The 21,432-nt window shown below is 42.2% G+C and overlaps 1 protein-coding gene across 1 annotated transcript; it reads left to right on the top strand.

Moving 5' to 3' along the window:
• The first annotated feature begins 1,216 nt into the window (after positions 1-1,216).
• Positions 1,217-6,214, top strand: LOC124133112 (protein mono-ADP-ribosyltransferase PARP12-like). Its single transcript, XM_046497364.2, has 4 exons — positions 1,217-1,802; positions 2,801-4,115; positions 4,754-4,864; positions 6,121-6,214. The coding sequence occupies exons 1-3, from the start codon at positions 1,640-1,642 to the stop codon at positions 4,827-4,829; spliced, it is 1,554 nt and encodes a 517-aa protein (XP_046353320.2). The 5' UTR covers positions 1,217-1,639; the 3' UTR covers positions 4,830-4,864; positions 6,121-6,214.
• Positions 6,215-21,432: the final 15,218 nt, after the last annotated feature.

The following is a 21,432-nucleotide window of genomic DNA, read 5'->3' on the forward strand; positions in this document are numbered from 1 at the left end:
AGAGACGACATCTGACTGATGTTGATAGAGGACGAGCTATTGGTTGGCTCCACGATGGCCTTTATTTACGTGAGGTGGGCAGAAGATTGAAGGTGTCGCCCTCTGTCATTCACACCCTTTGGCATCGTTTTGCTGCCACTGGCAGAGTGCAAGAGCGACACCTTTCTGGACGGCCAAGGTGTACCTCACAACGTGATGACCGATACCTGGTTCTCCAAGCACTCAGGCAGCGTACATCAACAGCAAACAACCTCAGGTTACAGTTAAGGGCTGTCAATACCACTGTTGTTAGTGATCAGACGGTGCGAAACCGTTTACGAGCTGCGAACTTGAAAAGTCGACGACAAGCAGTGAGACCACCTTTACGTCCAGTTCACAGAACAGCACGTCTGGCTTGGTGTCGACAACATGTGCGTTAGAACAGACAGCAATGGTCTCGTGTACTGTTTACAGACGAGTCGCGATTCTGTTTGGAGCTCAATGATGGAAGAATACGGGTGTGGCGTTGTACTGGAGAGAGATTCACACTGATGCCACAGTACGTGAACGTGTCGCTTTTGGTGGGGGATCAGTGATGTTATGGGGAGGATTCAGTTGGAATCACAGGACTCCTCTGTACCATATTGTCGGGAATTTGAATGCTGCCAGGTACCGTGATGAGATTCTTGAACCCCTGGTATTGCCCACACTTCGTCAGATTGGTCAAGGTGCCATCTTTCAGGACGACAATGCAAGACCCCACCGCGCTCGGATTATCACTGACTATCACACACAAAGGCAGATTACCGTTATGCAATGGCCTGCTTATTCGCCAGATCTGGCGCCCATTGAACATCTTTGGGATGCCTTGGGAAGAGCTGTTCAAGCTAACCATCCACCTCCTGTTAATCTCCAGCAACTGTTAGGATTTCTTCATCAGGAATGGCAAGCAATTCCACAGGCAACACTGCAGCAGCTTGTCCGCAGAAGATGTCAGGACTGTATTGCTTCCAGGGGTGGGCATACCCGATATTGAAGGAACAGGATTATACTGAACTGTAGTGTGTGACTTTTGATTTATAGGGTACATGCAGTTCATATTGTTTATCTCTGATCAGCTGTATGCCAGCGTTTCTTTCGTCAATGAAATGTCATGATTAAATACTTATCTTTCCCAATCAGTGTTGTTCCTGTGTCCACGATCTATTTTTTGAGTGATTTCGATAACTTATTTGGGTATTCTTTAACTTCTTTTGAGTAGTATATATAGAAAGTGGTTATTAATCTTTGATCCAGGTGTATATATTTCATTTATCATTTTTTATCAAAGTATCGGTGCATTATGTTTTTTGTGTCATCATATATCACACACTCGGCTATTAGACATGTAAGTGTTATTAAGCCTTAGTGAAGTCTGCACTTGGTATAGAGTGGTTTGTCATATGAGTAGTGCTTGGGAGGTACATTCCGTCGTCGTTCAGAGCTTCACACGAATCAATATTTACGTTTCAATATAGAACTGGTCAGCCTGACATTATGCACACGACACATATGTTTGATGTGTATATAACACACTTTGTAAGTGAGCCTGCGTTGTCCTGCAGCGGAGAGGAGAACTGTATAGGATTACAGTATCAATCAGAATCATACTAACATTGGCATGGGCAAAACCAAAAGAGGTCGAGGTAGTAAAGGACGTGGTGGTCGAGTTGGAGGTGGAGGTAGGCGTGGAGGTGGAGGTGGAATTGGACGTGGACGTGGACGTGGACGTGGACGTGGACAAAGTGATGAAAGCGTATGGCGGGGACATGGACGTGCGCGAGGTAATTTCAGGCACATCACCTGCATAATAAGGTTCTGTTGCCTCATCCAGACAGAGCGTTATTACCCTTTTTCTAGTTGTATGCAAACTAAATCAGTCATAACCATACTGAAATATATACATTTTGTACAGATTCTGAACTATCAGGAACTATCACTTGACCATGAAACAAAATGCCCTGTGCATTACAATACTTTAAGATCACATGTGGTTCATTCCAACATACTTTTGACACACTGGAACAAGATTAGCTGTACAAGTTGTTAATCTGCTAAATATTTCAGAAGGATATTTCAGATTTTGGCGATGGGATTTATGATAAGATGGAAAAAACGTAATTCTTTTGTTAATTATTTCGAGGGTTATATCTCACCTTATGCTATTCATGTGTTACATGGCGCCTTCTCTGGACATACTGGATGTCCGGAAAGATATTGGTTTAGAAGTCCCTCAAAAAGTTTGTTACTCCTCCGTTCAGAGTAGAAAAATGTATGTGTCGAAGGGCTGACCCAAATAAAGGAGACACAACCCTTTCCTTTCCTCTCTGCTAAAAGTGGAGTCCATTGTACGGTTCAGACTATGTAATGAGCATGTGTTTATGAGTCGCTATCACATAGCGATGATATCAGGTGTTCGCGAAAATGTGATCGTATCCTGTCCCATCGGTGGCACAAGACACGAACACACGCAAAGGCAAGTCACTTTTGCACCTAAAACACACGGAAACATATGGTACGATCATTTGACATCAGAACACATATTCTCTCTTAAACAAAACTCCCAACATCCCATAAGATTGCATTACTGTCCTACATATATGAATAATATGTACCACATGTATGGTGCTGACAGATCTAGAAACAATTTGGGGATTCGAACATACGATCATTGTTTTTTTGCACGCCTACGGGACGTAACTCTGCGAAACGCATCGTCTTAAACAACTGAGCCACCTGTGCTCACTGCATTATTAATGTGAACTTTGTTTACGGCTAACAGGACACAAGAACACTAAGGCTTATGGCAAATTGAATAATAAGAACAAGTCACAAGTCCAATATCGACCAAACGATAATAACTGGCCGGAAGGTGAAGGAGAGTGTACATCTAGGAAGAGGCACCTAGTTGTCGAAGGCTCTTTGAGTAGCTCCTATGACGACAACAAGGCTTCAAACATCGACCTGAAGGACGTACCAAAGGCAGTTTCAAGGTCAGCTGGTGTCTTAGGAAACGAGAAAATTAAGAAAAGGAAAATAAATGACATGAAGGATGTGGAATATGGAAATGACAGAGCAAGCCCTGAGAATAATGACGACATTGCAAGTAAAATTCTTCAAACATTATGCCAAAAATACAAAGGACGTACTCAATTGGGGTATCTTAGGGAACGGCTTCAACTTGATGGGATCAGAAAGTTTGACACATCTGAGAGTTTGTATTCGTTCTTGAAAAATTATGACGTCTTTGAGGTGAAAGAGGAACCCAACAGAGATGCCATCACAAACAAAGATGAAGTTGCAAAGGACATCCCAGAAGATAGACGGGATGTTATTGTACAGCTAAGCATTCAACTGTGTCTTGCACATTCCAAAACATCAGGATCCTGCAAACGTGATTGCATGGGTCTTCACATCTGCAGGAATTTCGTTTTAAGGGAATGCGACAGAGGCAGCAAATGTCTCTTTAGACACGACCTGAAAACAGAACATAACAAAGTAGTTATGAGGAGGTCCTTGCTTCATTGTTTTGACCAAGAGTCTGCACTTCATCAAATACGTGACCTGAGGTATAGGAATGACACAACTCTACCAGTAATATGCAAATACTACAACAGGATTGGTTTACGTAGATGCAGGTATCAAGAGGGCCATGGCCAGTTCCTTCACGGATGTGAAAAGTACATCAAAGGCACATGTAAAGCAGGATTCAGTTGTAATTTGACTCATGATTTGGAAGACGAAAACCCAAAACGCATCCTGTCATCTTATGGGATGGCAGAAGAAACTACAGAAGACATTGTTAAGGCTCTCCGAAACATAGCAACCAACGCGAACCAGTCACGAACACAAAAGGCCTCTGGTGATACTGAGAACAACGGAGACACCAAGTCCAGCACAGAGACAAATAGAGACGAGTTAGGGCATCATGGGAATCAGGGACAGACAAATAAAGAAGATATAGTGGAACAGGAAGAGTGTCGTACCTCCTCAGCACCAGCGAATTGGGTTTGGTCTTGGATGAAGACTGGCGAAGAGTGGACAGATGTTGCTGACAGTTGCGCTTTGGAAACAAAATTCAGAGAATATATTAAAGAGTAAGTATATTTCATATACCTGTGTGATATTGTGTCTAGCGTATAGTTAGTACCGTTTCACACCACTGTTTCGCATTATCCAAGCCATGTGACAGTGGACAACAGCAGGAATGGGTGTAACTTATTTTACTCAAGCGAGGAATCAAACATGGGTCTTTTACTTTCTAATCTCCAACATGTCTTATCCGTTTCGTGAACACCTGGTGTCATCACTGATTTTCAGTAATCCATTTATCATTGTCATTTCTATATGCCTTTGTACTCCAGTGGAATCTGTTTCGGTAGATTATCGAGACTGCATGAATATTGTCTGGCTTTGAAGGTTTTAATTTGATGTGCCCACTAAGTTATTAAAGAAACAGCTGAAAGTGCTCGTTAGGTAAAGGACGACCTTGATAAGTTCGTAATGGTGGGCTTTGATAACAATTCTAGTTAAAGTCGTCCGCACGACTTCACCTCATGCACGAAAGGCATTTCAAAGCTCAACCAAACACATGGCGATTTGGGTTGGGATGTTGGATACTGTGTACAAATGCAGTATTTCCATCTCAGTTTTTTAAAATGGTTGTACCAAGCCTTAATTAGGTAAACTTTCAATGCCGACGTTCTGAAAATGTCTGAAGATATTCTGTTTCCAGGAGTGAGAATGACTTAGACGGCGAAGCATCACTCAGTTTCAAGAGAGTCAAGAAATCAACGCTTGTCTCTACCTAGGGCGCAACTGGCAGCAGAGATCTCACTGATGCTGAGTTTAGTCACATTAAGTCACAACCCGAAATTGTAAAACATATCTGCTTTTGCCAATACTATCCCTACGACAGCTATACATTTACTGCTGGTTGTATTTAAACATGAATTATCTCCTACTGCTGCTATTGTATAGTTGTTTGCTATATTTGGTTCTGCTTCTACACCACTGTTTATAATCTTTACTATTTCATTCATATTTGTACTTAATATCATTGTTGACCGCCTCCGTGGTCTAGTGGTAGAGCGTCCGCCCGGAGAGCGGAAAGTCCGGGGTTCGATCCCCGGCCGCGTCATACCAAAAGATTGTTACCCTGTCTGGCGCTCGGCAATAACAGAACAAGGACTGGTCGGCTCGGAGTCAGTATACTGTGTCTGAGTGGGGTATTCATGTTAAACTGCGGCATGGTATCTCAGTGAGCTAGCACTGTAAATCGGCATCAGTCCGGACTAGTACAAGCAGCCACACAAACACACACACGTACATGCACGTCGCTATATAAGTGCAATAATCTTGGACGCGACGTTAAACCCCATTTCACCTCACTTATATCATTGTTTATAATTGTCATTGCTTCTTCTTTATATTTACTTCTTCAACATCAGTTTTTTATGTTTACTGTTTGTACGTGCTTGTTTTTTTAAATATTTTGTGCTTCTACATCGTTGTTGTTATTATAATAAGTGCTACCAATACATGTTCTTATATTGTTGTTTATTATATATATTGCTGCTACATCGCTGTTTATTATATCTACTACTACCAATACATTATGTATTGTTTTCACTGCTTCTCTTCGGTGTTATTATTATATTTACTACTTCAACATCATTCAAAATTTGTTTATTATTTTTACCGTTTCTACGTCGTTGTTTATTATTTTGACTATTTCTACATAATTGTTTATTATATATACTGCTTCAACATCGTTGTTTATTATATTTATTGCTTTTCATCCTTGTTTTTTATAATAAGTGCTACCAATACATGCTTCTATATTGCTGTATATTATATTTATTGCTTATGCATCGCTGTTTATTATATCTACTGTTACCAATACATTGTTTATAGTTTTCACTGCTTCTTCTCCAGTGTTTATAATATTTACTTCTTCTACATCGTTTACATCCAACTTTCTTATTTGCACTCGCTTGGTTGTTTTTGTAGGTGTATGCGTCCCTTAAACTCCTTCGGATTTATCTACTGAAGGTGTATAGTGATTGAGTTTGTTTAATGCCGCTTTGAACTGCATTCCAGTTAAATATCACGATATGTCAGCATGATGTGGAAGGAAAGCCTGACGTTGACCACTTTGGTGAAGCCCAGGGCAAAGGAGCTAACAACTAAGAATCATTATGTCAGCGAATGGCGGCGCCTTATGATTGGACGACAAGCCACCCTAGTTGAGGTGGATGATTCATGATGTGGAAGGAAAGCCTGACGTTGACCACTTTGGTGAAGCCCAAGGTAAAGGAGCCATCAACTAAGAATCATTATGTCAGCGAATGGCGGCGCCTGATGATTAGACGACAAGCCACCCTAGTTGAGGTGGATGATTCATGATGTGGAAGGAAAGCCTGACGTTGACCACTTTGGTGAAACCCAGGGCAAAGGAGCCATCAACTAAGAATCATTATGTCAGCGAATGGCGGCGCCTGATGATTGGACGACAAGCTACCCTAGTTGAGGTGGATGATTCATGATGTGGAAGGAAAGCCTGACGTTGACCACTTTGGTGAAGCCCAGGGTAAAGGAGCCATCAACTAAGAATCATTATGTCAGCGAATGGCGGCGCCTTATGATTGGACGACAAGCCACCCTAGTTGAGGTGGATGATTCATGATGTGGAAGGAAAGCCTGACGTTGACCACTTTGGTGAAGCCCAGGGTAAAGGAGCCATCAACTAAGAATCATTATGTCAGCGAATGGCGGCGCCTGATGATCAGACGACAAGCCACCCTAGTTGAGGTGGATGATTCATGATGTGGAAGGAAAGCCTGACGTTGACCACTTTGGTGAAACCAAGGACAAAGGAGCTAACAACTAAGAATCATTATGTCAGCGAATGGCGGCGCCTTATGATTGGACGACAAGCCACCCTAGTTGAGGTGGATGATTCATCATTATTTATCGAAGCCATATTACGGACACCAGGCTTGGTTGGTCCAGGTGGAATCTGATGGTGTGAGTCAAGTTGACATTTTCCTGACACCTATTGAGCAGGCAGCGTTTTATTCGGTTGCCATTGGAGGAAAAGGCACCATTTTGTATCGTTAAGCGAGTTGGCGAAAAGGCAGATAAATCGTGTTAAGGTTTCAAACCTCAGTTGTTGTTTTTATATGCTGGAAAGGCCACTATGCTTGTCGTGAGAGGCGACTTACGGGATCGGGTGGTCAGGCTCGCTGACTTGTTGATGCATGTCATCGATCTCAATTGCGTGGATCGATGCTCATGATATCAATCACTGGATTGTCTGGTCCAGACTCGATTATTTACAGACCGCCGTCATATAGCTGGAATATTGCTGAGTGCGGCGTTAAACAACAAACCAACCAACCACAACAGTGATTATGTATGGACACACATACGAAAGTCAATGTAAAACGTTTTTCGCTTTCAGCTTCTCGGTATTATGCTGAGTACGAACTTCGCGTTACATGCATTGGTTGTCTGCCGTTTATCTGGCCTCATGCCAAGACCGCTGTGAAAAAGTTGTTTTTTAGACGTTATCAGTAACAATTGATTGTCAGCTGAGCTCAGATACTCTTAACAGGATCAATACATAGCATTGGGTCGGCGCACTATGATCATTTGACGGCGGTGGATAGCCTCATTTTGACTCACGCCAAGTACTTCGGTTACATTTCACACAAGACTACATTTTGTGAAGCGACCCAATGGTGTCCGCTGTCCGTTGTACAATTCTACGCACTCACACTCATGTACCCGTGAAGATCCGGGGTAGAATAGGTCTTCAGCAACCCATGCTTGCCGGAAAGGCCACTATTCTTCTTGTCAGAGGCGACTAACGGAATCGGGTGGTTAGGCTCGCTGACTTGGTTGATGCATGTTATCGTATCCAAATTGCGTGGATCGATGGTCATGATGTCAATCACTGGATTGTCTGGTCCAGAGTCGATTATTTACAGACCGCCGCCATATAGTTGGAATATTGCAAATAGACAAACAAACAAACACTCCTCTATAATCACATATCACCACGACAAACTGAGTATTTGTTGTGGTGATATTATGATCAAAATTGAAGATCTTGGGACAGTTGTATTTTGTTTGCACATTTCACAAAACAATGGAATTATGTTTGTTTTTCTTAAGTGAAACGGTGAGATCAACACATTACTATCATATGGTTGGGTCTGTAAAATTTCCAGTCTCGACGAAACCAACCAGGGACCGATATTATGAGCAACGTCCTATGCCGTTCTGGCCGTCTCGAGCAATCACCAATGTCATGGTGTAATATTATTTAAATTAAACCTAAAGTGTATTACAGAATGCCGTTACATATGACATTGTTCTTACAGTGTCCTGTGTTTACTTGTTTACCTGCGATTGCTCGGTGAGCGGAAGGTCCGGGATTCGTCCAAGGCCGCGTCGTACCCAAATACGTTACAAGATTATAATTGTTAACTTGTTGTTACCCTGTCTGGCGCTCAGCATTAAGGGGCTAAATCAAGGACTGGTCGGCCCGGAATGTCTGTTTGTTCTAGTCCGAATTTATACCGGTTTTGTAGTGCTAGCCGACCGAGACATCATGCCACAGTTTTACATGAATACCCCACCCTGACACAGTATACTGACCCCGGGCCGAACAGTCCTTCTTTTATACATTTAGTGCCGAGCGCCAGGCAGGGTAACAATAAGTACCATCTTTTGGTATGACGCGGCCGGGGATCAAACTTTTACCTTCCACACTCCGGGTAGACGCTCCATCCACTAAACCACGGACGCCGAAGAAGACATATAGAATATCATACTAAAACTGATAACATAAGGTGTTTCACATATGTAACCTATGTAAGCAGAAAGAATCGTAAATAGAATGAAAAAAAACACCCAATCGCTCAGACTAGAAGGTTTGACGTAATGCATATTTATATACCTGCTTCAAGCTGACATGCCAATGTGCTTCAACTGTTCATTTTGAAGGACTGTAAGCGCGTCTTTAGTACGTGACTGAAAATGTGCTTAAAAATTTTACTGTTCTGAAAGGAGAAGCTAAGTTAACACTTCTCGAGGACATCCAGCATGTACATTGAACCGTTATATTTGTAAATGCTTAGGACGAATTATTTCCTTTCCTCCGTTTTCCAAACACGTTATTCATTTCAAAATACCATAACCCCAGAATATCGGATGTCCGACCCTAAAGAACATTAGTTCAAGGCCATGTAGGGCAAATGTAATCACGTTGTGTTGTTTATCTGTAATCCGCAATGGCGAATATTGCGTTTGCACAAGCGATAAACCTGATATCTTGGCGACCCTGTAAATAATCTCGAGCCAAACCGGGAGAACGAGCAACACTGCATGCCGTCCCGGGACACGCTGACATACACTCATTCACTCATTCTACACGATCAACTCATGAACACGATCATGTGACAGACGTACTTTCGGTTTGAGTAACCAGTAGTAACGACAAATGACGCGTGACGCTCCATTGTGTTACATTTCGTGGAAGCGCTGACACAATAGTTTGTTGTCATGGTTCGTTGTACGAGTATCAAAGACGTTAACAGAACTGACAAAACGAAAGAAGACGTAGACACATCGTATACACGTTCAGTGGATTATTCTTGGTACCAGCTACTCAAATCAATGACAGACACGCCCATACTGGTTGGTTGGTTGGTTTTTTGTTTAACGCCGCACTCAGCAATATTCCAGCTGTATGACGGCGGTCTGTAAATAATCGAGCCTGGACTAGACAATCCAGTGATTGATATCATGAGCATCGATCCACGCAATTGGGATCGATGACATGGATCAACCAAGTCAGCGAGCCTGACCACCCGATCCCGTTAGTCTAGCTATTCTACCCTGGATCTTCACGGGTCTTGAACAGGACTTTAATCATTTTACACTGTGTCAACTGAGGAAATCTCAGGGTGTCGCATATCTGAAATATTTTACATATCTAAACTATCATTTGGTAACAATAGCTGGATTGTCTGGTCCAGATGCGATTACTTACAGACCGCCGTCATATAGCTGGAATATTGCTAAGTGTGGCGTTAAACAACAAGCAAACAAACATACAAACAAACAAACAAACTGGGGTCTGTGTATACACAGTACATACGAGGCCTAGGGACCTCCCGTCAAGATTGTACCCCACCTGGCGCTCGGCATTCAACAAGGACTGGTCGGGTCGTAGTCAGTATACTGTGTCTGAGAGAGGTATCCATGTTAAACTGCGGCATAGTATCTCAGCAGGCTAGTACTATAAAACCGTCATAAGTCCGGACAAGTACAAGCAGCCACACACACATGTGCATGCACGTTGGTACAGGGGGGTGTCCATAGAAGCTCTTGAGCGATTTTTTTTAACTTACTCCGTTTGATTTCAATTATATGAAGGCGCGGACGCCAAAGTGGCACTTTCTCTAAATGTTTACCACTGAAATGAAACCCACTCGCACGGATATGATGCTATCCGAGTAAAATAATAAGTTTGAGTTTCGAATTCATGAACAGCGGATACTTGCACTACTAAGGGACATAACTCAACACTGGGATATGATAATAGGAAAGGACAAACAATCCCCTTTTTCATACAACCAGAAATAATCATAAGGTGATAATTATATAACAAGTATGCTCAACCCAGGTGACAATATACCGCTTCGTTGTAAGGAAACTAAACCCGTAAAGATCCAGGGTAGAATAGGTCTTTAGCAACCCATGCTTGCCGTAAAAGGCAACTATGCCTGTCGTAAGAGGCGACACACGGGGTCGGGACTTGGTTAACGCATGTTATCGTATCCAAATTAAGTGCTCATGAAGATAGATGCCCATGATGTTAATCACTGGATTGCCTGGTTCAGATTCCATTATTTACAGACCGCCGTCATATAGCTGGAATATTGCTAAGTGCGCCGTTAAACAACCAACCAATGTAAGGAAACTGGAAATGCTTTCTTTTTGTCCCAGTTGGTGATATTGTACAGTCGAGGTTTTCGATCACTGAGTTTTAGTGGTTCATTCATATAGTTTTCACAGCTAGTTTTCCCTGTACGCTTATTTTCAATCTGTTTCGGTGGATGATTTAGACTAATTGTTCTCTTACATTTACAATCTATATGTACACTGCTTTTAGCAATATTTCAGCCAATATTCATACACTGTACCCATTTCGGGAATCAAACCCGGCCTTTGGGTGTGACGTGATTGTAGCAGGATCAGCGGTAGAAGTATTTAGATCACTGACTTCGTCATGAAGGTATCACAACGCGTACGTATTATGTAGTCGGCGGGCTAGAGGGACTTCTGTGAGGACTGGCGTGTCTCGTTATTCTGTGATTGTCTACCCTCATTATCTGTTAACTAACACCCTGCTCACATGCGCCTCTATACATATGTGTGTATATGTGAATACATGTGTAGAAATACATACGTGAGTATACTTGTCATGTGAACGCGTTTACTCGTGTGTATATTTACACGAGGGGCAAATTTGCATCATGTCTGGAGCAGGTGAAAATGTAATTGTAAATTTGCACTGGGTGTATATGTTGCAATGTGAACGTTTATGTCAGCGTAAAAGGATGATATAATTGATATCTGTAATTTTGCCAACACCAAACAAATTGTCAACAGTTGCCAACTTGTATGCGTATATACAGAGTTGAGCGGACGGTGTTTTCTTTTGGTTTCAAGGAGTCAAAACTTTGGGTACAAATTAAACACAAATGTTCGTTGAAGTGACTCTCTTCTCGTTCAACTTTGATTATCAAACAACCTGTTTTATTTTGAAAGTCGTGAACAGACTGACGAATATGTGTGCCTTACACAATTTACATACTTTATTAACACACTTATACCCCGTTCACATGCCAGCTGATACTCATGTGAGTATCTATACATATGTGAGTAAATTTACTCCTGGTGTGCAAATGGGTCATGTGAACGCATTTACTTACATATGCAACATTGCTCCTGGAGTATATTTACATGACCTAAAGAGGTCATGCAAAAGTATATTTACTTATAAGTATATTTACATGGTATGTATTTTGTGCCATGTGAACGCAAAATACTTTTGCTTAGGTACGCAAAACTGTTTCATCATGACTAAAAATAGCAACAGGTGACAGGATCTCTATTAACAGCTCGGATCAGGCGATCACTCAAAACCCTGTTCACATGCCAAAATATACACACATGAGTATCTTTACATACAGAGTAAATTTGCACATATAAGCAAAAGTAAAAAATACTTCGGTATTAGAGACGGTTATTGTTTCTGACGTGGGAGATGATAATGATGATGATGATGATGATGATGATTATTGCTTAACGTCGAATCTCATATCTCCATGGGTCTTTAATTACGGCACCCCGAGGGTTTGTTCGATTGTGTGCTATTGCATTGGTGCGGCAAATGCTGACATACAATATGAGAGCAGTAGGGTGTAAATTGGTAAAACAATAATGTTTCTCTCTGAAGCGATAATTGATTCCAATTACGGAAATACTTTCATTAATACAACCCCTATGGGGATTCTATCGCATCACAGGAAGTTTGAGTTGTATAATCCCAAGGGAGCTGAGAATGGAAATGGAGTGCACACTGATCCAATCACCGAGGTAATATATACGTAGCGGCATCATCAGTCACTGAGTGGATCTGGCGCATTGTGAAAATGGTGGCGACCAATGGATGGAGTGGTCAGGCTCGGGGACGTTGACGACGTATCATTGTGGCCCGACTGCGTGCATCGTTGATTACAATATCAATCGCTGGTGCAAACTCGATGATTTACTGGCCGCCGTCATATATCTGGAATATTATACGAAAAAACCCCATTGAAACATTGCTTTCAGTTTATTTCACACTGCATATATTGAAATATTTCCAACATACGTAAATAACCATTACTTTGGAAGGAAATACTTTCATGTACTGAGCGATCGAGTTGAGCTTTACGCCGCTTTAAACAGAATTCAGGCTATATCACAGCTGTCAGCTTGAGTGAGTGAGTCACATTAAGAGTCGAGATAAATCTGGAATTACATCTCGGCCGAACGCGAAATCGTCTTTCTCCATTACAATCGCAAGAGCCTTTATCCAGTTTACACTTAGTTTACGTTACAGACCCCTCAATCCTAAAACTAGCTTCAGTAAACTCCTGATTAAAACCTGCCCGATAGGAGCCCGCCTTATAATGGTATGAAGACATACAAGTGTCCTAATAAGGATTCTATGCCCGTTTCAAAATTATCAGGTATGATAGGGACATTTTATTACCCATTAAATAATACATAATTTAAGATTTGATTTATTTATCAGATATAGTTATCGGGCGCATTTATATATATTACAATTAGACGTGGTTCATTTCAGCAATTGCATGTTAGGGACTTATCAATATAAATTGTCAATACAAGAGACTAACCAGTCTAGATTCAATGTGGTGTTCAGGGCAAAATGTCTATGAAAACACAAAATACAGAGGTAAGGCTAAAACGTGATAACATTGTCAAAGCGCCCGTAAAATCCTTTTCAGTTGCTCGCAAACACTTTCCTCCGTGACGTACCTTACCTGCATAGAGACTAGTGAGTGAGTGAGTTGGGTTAAACGCCGCTTTGAACAATATTCCAGTTATATCACAGCGTGTCAGCTTAATGTGGGAGGAAAGCCCGAAGTGATGGAAGTCCATGGCGTTTACCACTTCGGTAAAACCCACGGACACGGCTACATATGTACGGTTTTTCGAGTAAGATCGTGAAGATTATAACGAAATTAAATAATACATAGAATCTCTGTTGTTTCTTGAAATTTGCACTCATTCTCTACATAGTTAGTTTGATTAATAAACTCCCAGGAAATTGGTTTTGATCAATCATTGTGTTATCGTTCCCCGTTCCTCCAGACTTTCTATATATACGCAGAGGAACCTTTATCGAAAACTAGACCAGTTTTGCATGATAATTATGTTAAAGTTCTTGCTTTGTAAAGGTATTAGTATATGTACCGAAATACGGCATTGAAAAAATAAAGAAGTTGAAAGTCATTAATCGACTTAATACTTCATCAGTGCCACTTATAGATACATGTGGGACCGTCTCCGGGAACTAGAGGATACAGAGTCTGCCCGGAGAGCGGAAGTTCGGTAGTTCAACCCTGATCGCATTATACCCAAATGTATTGAAACATGGTGCTTGTTGTTACCCTGTCTGGCGCTGGGAATTGAGGGGCTCAAACAAGGACTAGTACTGGTCGGCTCGGAGTCTGTATACTGTGTCTGAGGGGGGTATCCACGTTAAATTGTGGCATGGTATCTCATGCTCACAAGACCAGCACTAACCGGAAACAGTCCGGAAAAGTAGAAGCACTCATGTGCATCGCAATAAAAGTGCATTATTCTTGAACGCGAAGTTAAACCTATTTCACCTCCCCTCACTGAAAGATAAATGATATAGTTTCAATACAGGAGACAGATTATCTGTCCAGATTTACACAGTACGACTCTGAGTGTCTCACAAAACAAGTGTAATGAACATTGTGTCGAACATTGTGAGCCTGTCAAGCACCATAGACGTATTCAAAGTGAGTGAGTGAGTGAGTGAGTGAGTGAGCAAATACATGTATAATCATCCCCTTCAATATGATCATTCATGTGTGTGGCTTGGTAAGTTTTATGTAAAAAATATATTAGTTCAAGGAAGACTAGGATAAGAAATAAACTTGCAACCAAGTTTGAAATGGAACATTGTGCCGAAAAAAGCGATTTCATTAATTTTTAAAGATAAGAGGTCCAAGACCCCCATCGTTACTTGTGATTTTTTAAATTTTTAAATTTGTACAATCAAATTATTTTTTAAAATATCATGTATAAGTGTTCTTTTGAGGCACACAAAGATTGCCTTGTGCTATTGGGGCCTGTGCGGCATTACCCAGGTTAAATAGCGGACTTACATCAGTCTCACAGACCCGTGAACATCCGGGGTAGAATAGGTCTTCAGCAACCCATGCTTGCCGTAAACGGCGACTATGCTTGTCGTAAAAGGCGACTAACTGGATCGGGTGGTCAGGCTCGCTGACTTGGTTGATGCATGTCATCGATCCCAATTGCGTGGATCGATGCCCATGATATTAATCACTGGATTGTCTGGTCCATACTCGATTATTTACAGACCGCCGTCATATAGCTGGAATATTGCTGAGTGCGGCGTTAAATAACCAACCAACCGTGTGACTCCCTTTGAACATCAGCTGTGCTATACTAAAGTGTTTGTTCGTTTGTTGTTTAACGCCGCACTCAGCAATATTCCAGCTATATGACGGCGGTCTGTAAATAATGGAATCTGTGTTTGACATTACGAGCATCGATCCACGCAATTGGGATTCGATGACATGCATCAACCAAGTCATCGAGGCTGACCAACCGATCCCTTATTGCGTAGATCGATACTCAGGATGTCAATGAGTGGAGTGTCTGGGCCAGACTCGATTATATACAGACTAGGGCAGGAAGGGGTAACTCGGGTACCCGGGTCGGGTGGGTACTGAGTAGGCCCCGGGTACCCATAGGACTACCCCGACCCGTGGTTAGTAGTCATTTGTAACTTATAGTGTAACCATAGAGTTCCAGATATTTTTTGTCATTAAACAATATATCACGTGATTAACCACGGGTCCGGGTAGTCCTCTTGGTCCCCGGGTCGGTTCGGTTCGGTACTGAGTACCCGAGTTACCCGCCCCACCCCTAGTCTGTATATAATCAAGTCTGGCCCAGACACCCCACTCATTGACATCCTGAGTATCGATCTACGCAATAAGGCATCCGTTGGTCAGCCTCGCTGACTTGGTTGATGTATGTCATCGTATCCCAAATGCGTGGATCGATGCTCGTAATGTCAATCACTGGATTGTCTGGGGCAGATTCCATTATTTACAGACCGCCGTCATTTAGTTGGAATATTGCTGAGTGCGGCGTAAAACAACAATCCAACAACAAATCATGCCTGATAATTTTGAAACGGACATAGAATCCTTATTAGGACACTTGTATGTCTTCATACCATTATAAGGCGGGCTCCTATCGGGCAGGTTTTAATCTGGTCATTTCAACAAAAACGAGTACTGTCCGAGTTTACTAAAGCATGTTTTAGGATTGAGGGGTCTGCAACGCAAACTAAGCGTAAACTGGATAAAGGTTCTTGTGATTGTAATGGAGCAAGACGATTTCGCGTTCGGCCGAGATGTAATTCCAGGTTTATCTCGACTCTTAATGTGAATGTTGAATAGTTAAAACTGCTTGGGAAACAGATAATGCTGCTGACAGACGATAAAACTGGAATATTTTATGATTTTCCAAAACCCCATTGCAGCACTATGGCAGTATTACTGACATATTCAAAAAACCTAATGCGATGCTATTGACGTATTATTTTTGATATGTAACCACCTTATTGCGATAATATTGCAGTATTATTACGATATAAGAAAACTGATTAAAAACATTTCTTAAAAGACTATTGCAATGATATTGCAATATTATTGTTAAATTGAAAACCCTATTGCGATACTATTGCAGTCGTGTACCTTTGAGTCCAGCTATTCAGACCGGTCTGTGTCTCCTGACACGCCCGCCGTTTATTCCCAACCATTAAAAGTAGTGAAAGCTTTGGAGTAAGTGAGTGAGTGAGTGAGTTGGGTTTAACGCCGCTTTTAACAGTATTCCAGTTATATCGCGGCGTGTCAGCTTAATGTGGGAGGAAAGCCCGATGTAATGCAGGTCGTAGACGTTTACCACTTCGGTGAAACCCATGAGCACGGGTATGGTGCTGACAAACCTAGCAACATAATTGGGGTGAAGCGGTATTCGAACCCACAATCATTGGTTTCTGGCGTGCCCAAGGGACGCAACTCTGCACAGCGAATCGCGGCGCCTTAGACGACTTGGCCACCCGTGCCCCCGCTTTGGAGTAAGATTTAGTTCATTAAAAAATGAACACGCTCAAAATGAATACGCCCATCACTTCGAACATGTGGGCAGTATGTTTTCCCTTTATCAAGTCCGACTGTTTGTCAATAGTCGATATCATTGTTTTCTTCTGACATTTTGTCGTGTCATCAAGGGATTGTTCTCTGGGCCTGAAACAATTGCACTGTTTGGATAACTCCATCAATCCCTCCCCATGTATATACAGACAACACTAGCAGGATGAAATCATTATTTATTGTTGCAAAAACACTTTCGGAAGTTTCTAGCCCGCACTGTGAAATGAACATGCGATAGCCAGCTGTTTCCGTTGTAAGTGTAAGGGGCGTGGCACGGGTGAACCAGATCACGTGTAACAGCTGATGGTGAGGAGCTTTTAATCTGTCATCTACATCCGGGTCACGTTGATCTGGACATAAACAATTACGCAGCCAATGATTCCTTCTTGGATTTAAATATGTTGGAGTTAAATAGTCTCTATTTTCAAATATTTTTTAAATTAAAATATGTGAATGAAATGAAGTGAGGTGAAATGGGGTTGACGTCGTATCCAAGATTATTGCACTTATTTTGCGACGTGCATGTACGTGTGTGTGTGTTTGTGTGTGTGTGTGTGTGTGTGTGTGTGTGTGTGTGTGTGTGTGGCTGCTTGTACTAGTCGGGACTGATGCCGATTTATAGTGCTAGCGCACTGAGATACCATGCCGCAGTTTAACATGAATACCCCACTCAGACACAGTATACTGACTCCGACCCGACCAGTCCTTGTTTTAGCCCCTTTAAGCTGAGCACAACGTATTATTATATGACGAAGCCAGGTATCGAACCACCGACCTGCGAGTCTCCTGGCTGACGCTATACCACGAGACCTCGGAGGTGGTCCTTTAATGATCTGGAAGCCGTCCAGTCCTTGTTTTCGCCCTTAATGCTGACGGCTAGACAGGCTACACATTAATACATATTAAACCCTCGCTGTCTCGAACTCTGAGTAGTCGATATATCAGCAAGGACCAATGTTACGAAATGTTGTTGAACCACATAAACTTTATTTATTCACGTCGTCTCAATGTTCTGTTTGCCGCCAACTCCGCATAACTCGAGCTTTTTCCATGGATCAAAAGATTTTGACTTTACAATGTGTCATTGTACAAGGAAATAAGTTCCATGGTATTAACGATGCTTTGAACAGTATGTTCGTGATTCAGCTTAATGTGGGAACAAGTGGTTTACGCCGCAAGCAGTGCTATTCCAGCAATATCAAGGAGGTAGTTGAAATTGATGCAGTTCGTAGATGTTTATAGCTTTGAAGAAACCAGTGAGTAGGTGAGTGACGAAACATCATGGCTCATAGTCCGAATGAACCCTGGATTCCAACTAGGGGGTGCAACTCGGGTGTGTGTGTGTGTGTGTGTGTGTGTGTGTGTGTGTGTGTGTGTGTGTGTGTGTGTCTTCTTGACGATGCCAATGCTCACTCCCCTTGTTTTAAATTAAAATGATAACAGAAAAAATCCTGGGGAGTCATTTGAGCCTCCTACAGCGGCAATGTGTACTTTATGAGGTCTGTTACCCTAACAGAGAAATTAAAAAAAAATAAATCAGTCTTCACATCTTGAAGTGATACAAATTCTGATTCTTCTGTATTGCAGATCTGCGTGGGGGGGAATTGGTATTTCCTCTGGCGAGATCCATCCCTTGTATCACAATCTCGTAATATTATACTGCGCGGAGGTGTCTGAAAAATATCAATGATCTCATGTAGGAAATACGATAAAAGCCATTCCAATACCGACGTTATAATGGTTTCAATTCCAATTTCGGTATACCTATATCTATATGTTATCTTATCTATATCTATTTCTACATATCTATATGCATCTATAGCTATGAGTAATTTTGGAAATGTTTATTACATCGAGATTGTGAAATTGGAACAAGAAAGACGTAAACGAAATGAGGACTGATCCAGGTATTTTTAAAGATTGTGGGTTGAGGTGTGGTGTGGAATTAACAAAATCGCTCTGCAAAGAGAGGATTAAATATGGAACAATAGTGACTGAATGAGTATGGTATTACGCCGCGTGTTGCGACATTCCATCAATATCATTCAATACCATGGTGGCCGTGCAAGAAAAATGGGCTTCACACATTGCGCCCATGTGGTAAATCGACCCTGGACCATATGCACGAACGAACGTTTATAGCCCGAGGCTAACTCACCTCCCTTTCGCAATGAACACAAAATGATGTGTAGCATTACATCAATTTCAAATAGAATAAGAATAGTTATAGGCCAGTTAAAACGCGCAAGACTCCACACAACGAACACGTAAAACGCCTGACATTGCCACACCTTTCAACGGGTCAATGTGATTCCAATTGCATTCTCAGCTCCCTGGGGATCGTTCACCCTAAGCTGCCTGTCAGACGCTACAATGTTCTGCATCCACATTATTTCATCCCACCGGGTACCCTTTAGATGCTGAGGCTCTTTTTGAACAAAGTCACTTGTTTATAAACCCTTTTTCAGAGAGTGGCAGGGCCGTAGCCCCAGAGGACCGCCTCCGTGGTCTAGTGGTAAAGCGTCCGCACGGAGAGCGGAAGGTCCGGGGTTCGATCCCCGCCCGAATCATGCCAAAAGACGTTAGTTAAAAGATGGTACTTGTTGTAACCCTCTCCGGCGCTCGGCATTAGAGAGTTTAAACAAGGACTGGTCATCAGTATAATGTGTCTGAGTGGTGTATTCATGTTAAACTGCGGCATGGTATCTCAGTGGGCGAGCACTGTATAATCGGCATCAGTCCGGACTAGTACAAGTATTTACACACAGAGACAGACAGACACACACACACACGCATGCATGCACGCATGCACGCACGCACGCTCGCACGCACGCACGCACGCACACGCCACTATATAATTGCAGTTATCTTGGACTCGAGGTTAAACCTCAATTTAGCTCATTTCACCCTAGAAACTCTCAGTCAAGCATGCCGAGCGTTGTCAGCCATCCACGACTCACCGCAGACAGCTCCCCTGAACGTGACTATTGACTTGAGCAGTTACATAGGAAAACAAGGCTTAGGTGGCAGTGTTACTTAATATCCAGAACCGTTAAAGTACACATGCACCCCTGGGTCTGCTTATGCTGTACCATATATACATCATTCTTAGAACGTCGTACAAGAACGTTGATCACAATTATCTTTGAAATTATCGCCAGAACTTCTTGCAACGGCAATACACGATCACCTAAGAATTGGCATCTTCAACAAGAGCGATTCATTCTAAACACTCGAGTCCAATCATTTCGGTTTCTAATTCCCATTTATTAACCGCATATGCCTGTAATATAAAATTGGCGATTATTTATATTCTCCTTCCCGGTTATCAATACGAAATCCAATAAAGAACTGGGTATTGATTTCCCATAAGTCTCCCGATGGTTCGAGAACCGCTATCAAATGGGTTCCACTAGAATGGTTCTGCTCTGCATATCGCATTCGATCGCTGCCACCGGTTCCACCAAAAAACCACATCCGCTCCTGCTTCATCTCATGGAGTTACTTTAATCCCGAGATGACCGATCCGACATCGCAGGTATATTCCTGCGCTGCTGGATTTGCCTCAGCAACAGCTCTAACCACCTGATGCCCAGTTTTTAGGCTGTCACCCTGATGGGTAATAGTTCGCCTCTATGCTCCCTCCGTGCTGACAACGCTTCATCAACACCGATGGCAGAACAGCCTATAACTGGGTTAATGCTTAGCTTCCTTAACGTGTTAAAACTCTCAACGATGACCTCAATGTGCAAGTCACTTAAAACAAAAAGTTGAAATCAGGGAACGTTTTGAACTCAAAGAAGTAGGCTCCTGCCAGCAAGAGTTTAATGCAGTGGATTTAAGAGATAAATTGATCATGTAGACACCATACACTCTCAACAGGAAAGGGAAATGTCATTGTCTTTAAAAGCCGATTCGTGATATAAAACCAGATGAAGCTTAACATTACCGAGTCTCTGTTAACAACACCAAACCGTTTCGACAGCTCCTGACAGATGTTGGTAGCATTGGCTTTCCAACTATTCAATAAACTACTATTTATGTTATGGTCCTTTGAAGTAGAGATTTCAGCACTGCAATAACCATTAATCTCTATTACCCAATGCCATCACGACAGTCGTAGCTTGCGGGTCGTTTTGTGGATCTCTGACGTGTGTTTGATGTTTGGAAATACAACAATGTGTTTAATCCCGTGTACAGTCCTGTGGGTCGCTGTGACTATTCCCTGATAACGCTTGTCGTCAATATTCACTGTGAGAGGTGGTAGCTGGGCGCATTGACGTCCAACTCCAGTCAGGCTTTAATATAACTTGTC

The sequence above is a fragment of the Haliotis rufescens genome, unplaced genomic scaffold, assembly GCF_023055435.1.
Source record: "Haliotis rufescens isolate VD_foot unplaced genomic scaffold, xgHalRufe1.0.p SCAF_76, whole genome shotgun sequence".
Taxonomy (NCBI): Eukaryota; Metazoa; Mollusca; class Gastropoda; order Lepetellida; family Haliotidae; genus Haliotis; species Haliotis rufescens.